Source organism: Sinocyclocheilus grahami, unplaced genomic scaffold (assembly GCF_001515645.1).
Source record: "Sinocyclocheilus grahami isolate Dianchi unplaced genomic scaffold, SAMN03320097.WGS_v1.1 scaffold146.1, whole genome shotgun sequence".
Classification (NCBI taxonomy): Eukaryota; Metazoa; Chordata; class Actinopteri; order Cypriniformes; family Cyprinidae; genus Sinocyclocheilus; species Sinocyclocheilus grahami.
This window is the reverse complement of record NW_015505325.1, coordinates 2,023,715-2,032,763: the sequence shown is the minus strand read 5'-3', so window position 1 is coordinate 2,032,763 and position 9,049 is coordinate 2,023,715. Positions and strand designations below refer to the sequence as shown.

Below are 9,049 nucleotides of genomic sequence, written 5' to 3'. Positions count from 1 at the left end.
TTAGCATTTTGTGCGTTAATTTCCCCTCGTTATTTTTACAGTGTGCGTTGTATTTCAGAAGTTAACCGCTGTGAGAAATAGCTCAGGCAAGTAATGAGCCGTATCTATGGATCAATAGCGTGATGCTACGCCGAGAGAGAGCAAAGCACGTATAATATGTGAAAGAATGCGCTAGGGGTGGAGTTCTGCTCTTTTACTTTCCACTCCACTCAGTGCAGACAGAGAGATCTCACCGCTGTCAGAAGTCGCGCACCTGTACTCTTCCTTGAGGTTTTCATTTAGCAAACCAAACCCTTTATGTAGTCTTCTTTTTGTTTTCTTGCAACATTGCTGATTTCTTATTTTGAGCGCATCACAAGGGCATCCGCGGACTCCAGCACAGACGCTGATTCTCTGTCACTCTGCTGAGCTGGGAGATTTGAGTAAGCACCGCAGGACCCAGAACTGCAAAACTGTTTGAAGTAGAGAGCTTCCTCTTGTCCCGCGCGCCCATGGAAGGCGACGTTATGGATAAACTAGAGGACATGGCCTCAGTGTGCGAGTTCGACACTATTACGGAGAATATTCCTGCCACCAAGGTGGAGATCACCGTCTCGTGCAGGTATGACTCACTCAAGTTGAAATCACTTTGATTTCATGGCGTTTATAGTTCATGTTAACCACATAATATCAATACTTTGACTATATAAAAATTCTTAACAATTTTACCGTGTGTTAGTGGTCTTAAATTGAATATTTGGTTCTGTTGGAAAAAAAAAAAAGTTAGATTTTTCTTCTTTCTATTTGTTTTTTTCCAAACCAGCATACTGGTTCCGTTAACTGAGAGCACGAGAAGCATCAGTATGTAAATGGGTTTGGTCTATAGAAGCATAACATTTTTTTCCTTTGGGATGAGACTTTATTTTAAGCATTATTTAGCATAGTTTATAGCCTATAACTGTTAATGGAATGCACTTTTGGTTATGAGCTGCCATTAATTATAAAAATAAAATAAAATAAAGTTTTAGAAGTAACAGTTCACATGCAACAATTTTGACTCAGATTTTCTGGCTCTACAATACTGATATGAGCGTAAATATCTAATATATCTGGTTAGTTGCATCTATATAGGCTGCTTGCCCAAAGAACTTCACCTCAGCTGTCTCCATATAGAGATGCCATAAGTTGTCAGATGTTCTGAACATCAGGGAAAGTCCCCTATAAACATCATCTTTGCTTTATATCAATAATAAACGTCACGTTTGTGTATTTAGTTGCGTTATGTGAACTGCTTGTTAGAGGAAATCCATCTTCAGTTTTTCATCTAATTATTTTTTGTTGGCTTGTAAAATGTGATATTACTAGTTGCCAAATCATAGTACTGTAGTACCGAAGCAAACAGAGAATATTCATGAGAAGAAACATAAAAACCCCACCCAGATGTCCTCATGTCAATGGATATATTCTTCACTACAGTACAAAATAGCAGAAAGGGGTTTTTATATGTTGCATGCAACATAATTCCTGTAATTCCAATGAATTTCAGTCATGGGGCTCCGCAGCCAGGACCACAGCCGGTTCATTGCTCAGACTGATAGGAGGGCTATTGGTTTGGGTTTTCAATCATCTTGAGGAGTAATGGATACGGCTGGCATACGCAACATCTGCTATGTCTTTAATAGTCGCTTATAGTCAATTATACATGCTTCAGTCCAATTTAGACAAAATTATTTTACTGAATTTCCCAACTTGACAGTCAGACCATCTATTTAATGAGAGCAATTTCCTGTGCAAGTAGCTAATAACCATAAGCTCGCTAACTTCTCAGTTGCAAGTTAATATTGCCTGCTGTCTGCATTGAGAAAGAAAGAAAGAATATTGATTATGGGTGTAATTTGGTCTGATTGTTAGCTGAATGAATTTCTCTTTTAAAGACCAAGACTTCATCACATTAGCTAAATGTGATCTCAACTGTTTTTAATGAACTAGATATAAATTGCTTTTAAAATATAAATACATTTGCAACTTAATGATTATATCAAAATACAAGCAATAGTACCAATTAAACATTACACAAAACTCTTTATATAAGTTGGATTTTAATTTGAACTTGACATGACATGAATTTGACAAGGGTCTTAAATAACATGCACATATAAGAGCATATTTTGTTTTTGCATTTTCTACCCGTTTCTCCATTCTTTATCTTCCTTGTCGAATAAATAAACTACAAAAAATACAAAAATCCTAAAGGAATGCTAATGGATTTATTATCCATTATAAAGGTATTTATATCATATATCCGTATATATAATGGGTTCAAATAAAATTCTAATTCTAAAAAAATATATACATATATCTGGATTAAACTTAAAATAGGAATATTAGTTTGTCCTGTAGTACCTCATTTGATTCTAAGATCATTTTTAGAAGATTTTTGTTTGATCTGATTAGGATTGGTTCCCAGTTCTAATTATGAAATTCCATCAGCTGTGCTTTATAGGATTTTTAATTTTTCTCGGTTCTACATACCCATAACTGCAATAATCAAACACAGATAAAAAAACTCATTAGTGTTCAAATATGTGATCTGATTATAGATTTTTGTAAAAAAATATTTTTGTTATTTGAATTGAAATAGATTTTTGCCACCTTCTTGCGCCTGTGATTGAATAAATGAATAAGTACATCTACTGGCCCTGAACCGTTATGGCCTTCTCTGTCAGTGCAGAACATTCTCTCCAGGTCTGTGATGAGACTCTGTGTGGCGGAGGTGGAAATCATCACCTGCGTTTGTTCTCTGTAATTGATTTAGTTTGGGCTGATTATCAGGGGATTGTGGCAGACATGGAATTGAATCGCTTCACTTCCCCCTCCAGATTCCCTCATAACCTGCTGATGTTATTGGAGAGCAGAAAGTTTGGTCTGACAAACCAGAGGCTTTGTGATAACCCTTATCACAAACAAAAGCTGTCCTGTGGGTGAGAGATACGCGATTGATCCAGTTGTCTGGCACTAATTGGGTTTTGGGTTTTGATTGGTTTTGTTTTACTATGGTCAAATGGCAGAAAAAAAGTTTTTGGATATACTTAGTGGGTCTTAGAAAGATACTTTTTTGTTATACACTTACTTGGGGTCAGTAAGGGTGTCCATGCCAGAAACTATGTGTCCCTGTTGTTACTGTCCTCCATGAGTAGCTCTCTGTGCTGTAAAAGTGGAGGAATAAAGTTGCAGTTGTTGGCAAGCTTCAGTTTCACTGCAGATCCACGTCCTCCTCTTGGTTGACCTTGCAGGTGAGGAACCAGATCATGGAATACATCAACATTCACTCTGCACCCCTCTGCTGCTTGACTCTCTAGGCTCTACTCTGCTGAGAAGGGCTCTGTCTGGTGGGTATTTGCAAACCTGGAGATGATTTACGGATGGGGTTCTGCTCCATTCTCAGCATGTGACTTGATTCCAAATGGAGCTGTGGTATATTGTAAGCCGTTATTGTTCTTTTGCTATTTGTTCAGCTCCAGTGCCTTTTATTGCTGGATTTCCTCGTCTGGTTATATATGCTACAATAACAGAGCACCTTTAGTCCCAGAGCTGTGAATATTACAACAAATGTTTATATATTCCTTATTGTCCTGCTTCCAACATGTCTTCTTTCCTAGAGTTAAAGGTATTGTTCTCCCCAAAATGAACATTTGCTCACCCTCAGGTGACCAAAGGTGTAACTAGATGAATTTGTTTCCTCATCTGAACGGATTTGGAAAAATTTTGTATTACATTGAATTGCTCCCCAATGGATGCTCTGCAGTGAGTGGGTGCCATCAGAGTCCAGACAGCTGAAAAAGCATCACAATAAGCAACAAATAATCCACACGACTCCAATCCATCAGTTAACATCTTGTGAAATGAAAAGCTGCATGTTTGTAAGAAACAAATCCACCATGAAGGTATTTTAACTGTAAACCGTTGCTTCCAAAATAGAGTCCATAATCCATAATAATGCTTCCTCCAATGAAAAAGTCCATCCACTCCTTTCACATCAAAATCCACCAATATATTTGTTTAGAACTGTTTTGGACTGTTTTCTCTTGTAAACAGTGCTTGATCTGTGCTTGATATTTCTCTTGATTTAGACAAGATGACTTTTTCACTGCAATATTATGGATACAGGACTTACAGTATTTTAGCTGGAAGTAATTTTTTGAAGTTAAAAATGTCTTGATAAATTACATTTTTACAAACAGTTTTAGCTTCACAAGACATTATTTTGGTGTCATGTGGATTACTTGTGGATTATTGTGATGTTTTTATCAGCTGTTTGGACTCTCATTTTGACGGCACCCATTCACTGCCGAGGATCCATTTGTGGCCAAGGGATGTACTGCTAAATTTAGCCAAATCTGTTCTGATAAACAAGCAAACACATCTGCATTTTGGATCACCTGAAGGTGAGAAAACGTTCAGCAAATGTAAATTTTTGGGAGAACTATTCATCTAAATACTCTGCCACCAAAAAGAAAGAACAATTAGATGCTACTTGAACTTTACCTGGCGATGAAGGAAGTAACTCCAAAGTGAGACTGAGAAAAAGAGAAATGTAGAAAGATGGATGGAATTAATTGACTGGATAGATGGATAGATGGATGGATGGTGAGGTCTTCAGTGTGTGATAAAGATGCAGAATCAGTGGCAAAAGATGTGAGAGGCTTAATGAGATTTACAATCATTATGTATTCACTCTGTAATTTACTGCAGAAGTGGTTGTGCATGTGTGTGCGTGTCCTAGTTTATGCATTGTTTTCATCCAGTCTCTATTCACATCTTTTTGTCCTTTTTTTGTAGTGATTTTTCTTCTGTAGGATTGATTGACATTGGATACACAGGAATTGACCGATATTACACTGTGGCAGTAATTTTGAGTCTTTAAGAATAAACAAGTCTGTGATATGGCCAATATGTGATTAAAATGAAATCTTAAGTTGGTAGAAACCCTTTTTGTAGTTTTTTAGAAGAGGGACTGAGTGTCTGACCTCTGCGAGTCACAGAGGGAAGCGCTTAATATGGTGAATAGTCTAACAGATGGTTGAGGGAAAAAAAACAGCTGCTGAACGGATGGATGGGCTGAGTGAGAGCTTGGCCAGTTGTTAATTGAGTTGGCTGATTTAGTATGCGTATAAATGTGTTAGTAGAGCGAGTGTGGGTATGCCTGCATTTTGACAGAGGATGGTGTCAAATCAAAGAGCTCAAAACGGCTGTCTCACAAACCCATAATTCTCTTGTGTGCTCTTTGTGAGATACTGGGAGTAACATGAGGCTTGTCTACACTTGCAATTCAACTCTGATCATTACTGGGCTTATTCAGTCGAGTGAAGCAGACCCCTTATTGGAATGAAAACAAATTGATCGGCATCATAGTTTTGAATGTCCATAGTCAAAACATCAACTGACTCATTGTGATGTGCTAAAGATCAGCACTGATGCTTTAACATCACTATTATTATTATTATTATTATTATCACCAATTTGTTCTTGGATGTTATGGTAATATTGTTGCAGAAGGCTGGTTGGGTGTGATAACATCACTATGGCAACATGAACTGACCCTGTTTACTTTTTTGTTTTCTTGAATCAAAATATAATTACTTGCTCCAAAATTCCTTGATTAAAATGATTTTTATTTTTGCTGACATCTTCAGGAAGGCACTAACAGGTGGACCACCTAAGCAAACACTATTTAGAATAGCAAACAGAGATGGCGTGGAGGTCAGTTTTTGGCTTGCATCACTTAAATTAATTCTCATTTTTCTGACCTACTCATAGTGGGTTTACTCTGATCCATTTTTCAAAGAGTTTTTCAGTAAATGTTATCTGATAACAATTTCTGTGTAAATAATAATTTTGCATTACTCTACCTCTTTGTAGGGATGTAACGATGCACCACGAGCCGGTTGAAAATCGATACTAATATGTGACGATTCAAATCTGTTGAGATGTTAAATGAATTGCGATACAGTTGGGAGTAGTTTATATGAATGTATCTCTGAGGGGAACTGACTGTCTTTAGAAAAGTTTAGAGGTTATTTTTTTCATCTTGGCTGTATTGCTGCATTTCCATAAGCGCCACCTGCTGTCAAAGAGTGAATTAGTGTTCTCATTCAGCCCGTCTGCTGTTTCTGTCTCGTTCAGATGTAGTATGATTTCACAGTTAAAGTCAGACCATTCTGTTTTTGCTTCAAATTTCGAAATTATACAGTCTAATTTAGATTAAACACTGCTCATGCAGCATGTATGCGGCATCATTGTTTGGATCATGATTAAAATACAGTGGTTGCCTCTAACTGAATGGAAAGAGCACAGGCAAAACCTTAGTTTGTTTATATGAAGAGATTTCTTTTATTTGTATTATTTATTTATTTGTTTTGGGGTTTGTTTTAAAATGTAAATTTAGTTTTGTTATTTGACATTTCAATTTGACAAAGAAATGTTCAGCATTTTGTCTAAGCAATTATAAAAAGGACATCTTTTCATTTAGAATTAGTCTTAAATCTCATTTTGAAGTCTCACTTTCTCTATTATTGCATTAATTTACTCTCATATAACTAATTGATCATCACAAGTGTTTAGGGATGCACAATATAGTAGGACCATATCGCAATATAGTTTATATACTTTATACATTACACTACAGTTTGGGGTTGTTTGTGGTTGCTCACCAAAGCTGTATTTATTAATCAAAAACACAGAAAATAGTAATATTGTGAAATATTATTACAATTTAAAATAGTTAAAATAGTATTATTACAATTTAAAATAGTTAAAATAGTATTATTACAATTAGAAATAGTTAAAATAGTATTATTACAACTCAGTGTCACATGATAATTGAGAAATTATTCTAATATGGTGATTTGGTGTTAAAGAGACATTTCTTATTATCATCAGTGTTGAAAACAGTTGTGCTGCTTAATATTTTTGTGGAGACTGTGGTACATCTTTTCAGTATTCTTCAAATGAACTGTCTGTAAAAATCTTTTGTAACGTTAATAATGTTATTACTGTCACTTTTGATCAATTGAATGTATCCTTGCTGAATAAAAGTATTAAATTATATAAAAAATAAATAAATAAACTAAAATGATTGACCCCAGATGTCTGAATGGTAGTGCATAAATATTGTTTCAAAGCTGTTGGTTATTCAGTGTTAACGACTGTAGTCATATAGTCCTGACTAGTGGTGCAGGCTGAAACTTAATGTATTGCCACTGTAATTACTTAATCACACAATTACCAACACTTTAACGATTTTTTTGTATCACTTTCTTTCTTTAGCGATTTTCATTCTATTGTGCAATATGACACTTCATTAATATCTGACCCGCTGAACCTGTGTTTTATTATTTGTGCTGTCCTCTGTAATCAAATACTCAACATGCCTATCCTATTAAGAGGTAACTCAACATAAATGAGCACCATAGATCAGGATTTGCTGTGTAACAGTGATTAACCATCACATTAGTTTAATTTACAAGCTATTGAGGGAGAGACATGCACAACAAGATCATTGGCCCTGTGGCTTCTGACTTCACTAAAGGTTTTTGTGGAGATTTATGCCTGGTTTATGAACAGTACTTGCCAGGATTTAATTACGCTGTTTCATGCTTGTTGTTGACGAACTGGAAAAATGCTGACACTCCTGTTCTTCTGTAATTACTCCTCGCGGAGAAGACAGAGGGATTGTAGATCATATCGCATTTGATGAAACACATAACAGGAATTCCTAGGTCTTAGAAGTGGCACAGGACCTTTGAGAGACATTCTAATAATGTTCTGGTTGGTTGCCGGTGCCCAGTGTGTCTTTAGGTGACAGTTAAATTACACCCTGCTGGCCATCTTTTGTTTTGACTCATGGGAAATGTTTTGCCTGGTGTTGTACAAACTTAGTCCTGCTCTTGGCTTTGTTCAGAGTTCATAAAATAGCCATGATGATAAGCACTCTCCATTGACCTGAGAGTCTGTCACGGTGGTAATACCCCTGTCAGGGTGGCCAGACTACAAGAGTGTTCATTCCTGGTGACATGATGAGCGACATGATCCTTTCCTCTCCTCTACCTCCAGGGCTGACATGCGCTCTGAAATTTCTCTTTGCCCCTCTAAACCAGATAGCAACTTGAATTACTTTTTTTCTGCTTCTTTGAACCAATGAGGATTCATTGGCTGGCTGAGGAGATTAGAATCTATTTTGATCCCTCTATTTTGAAGCTATTTGCCATAGCTGAAATAGCTTCTCCTGCATGAGGGTGCCAATTACAGTGCCACTGGGTTCCGGGAGAGTGTGGATGAGAAGGTGATTGGATCACAAGTCCAATAGTGTCAGACCACTTCCTTAGCAAAGAGAAAAAACTGATCTGTGGTGCTAATATCACCAAAATGAGATGTGTTATAGCATCACAAATATCAACACAGAGCACTATGATCCAGTGCAAGCCAGTGCATTCAGGAAAGTGTTTACTATGAATGTTTATTGATCAGAGATAAACACAGAAGAGGGCCAAATCACGAGGAACTGAATCAAGTTATCCTTTACAAGAGATCTTTTACACTGTACTAGTTCATTGTACTATTAAACATACTGTAATTCAAAAGTACCTCTGCAGTGAATAAAGACCTTTTATTAATTTTAAGCTGCAGAAACCATGTTTACAAGTATATGCATGTTCGGAGTTTAGAAACATTTTTCTTTTGTTTTGCTTTTGAATTCTTTTGCTTTCTGTTATTCCTTTTTTGGAACAACAATATTTTTATATTTTATATTTTGAAACAGCAATATTTTTAGGATATAATATGTATATATATATATATATATACAGTATATGTCTATATATGTGTGTATATGTGTGTGTGTGTGTGTGTGTGTGTGCGTGTATATATAAATATATACACACACACACACACAGGTTTGTTTTTGTGAAAAGTGGGGACATCCCATAGGCGTAATGGTTTTTATACTGTACAGACCGTATATTCTATTGCCCTACACCAACCCTACCCCTAAACCTACCCCTTACAGGAAACT

General features: G+C 36.3%; 1 protein-coding gene across 1 annotated transcript in view; it reads left to right on the top strand.

The window, feature by feature from the left end:
- The first annotated feature begins 245 nt into the window (after positions 1-245).
- Positions 246-9,049, top strand: part of LOC107591830 (copine-5-like) — an 81,253-nt gene continuing 72,449 nt past the window's right edge. The window contains exon 1 of the mRNA XM_016281099.1: positions 246-601. Within this exon, the coding sequence (XP_016136585.1) occupies positions 492-601 (110 nt within the window). The 5' untranslated portion in view covers positions 246-491. The remainder of the gene's footprint in view (positions 602-9,049) is intronic.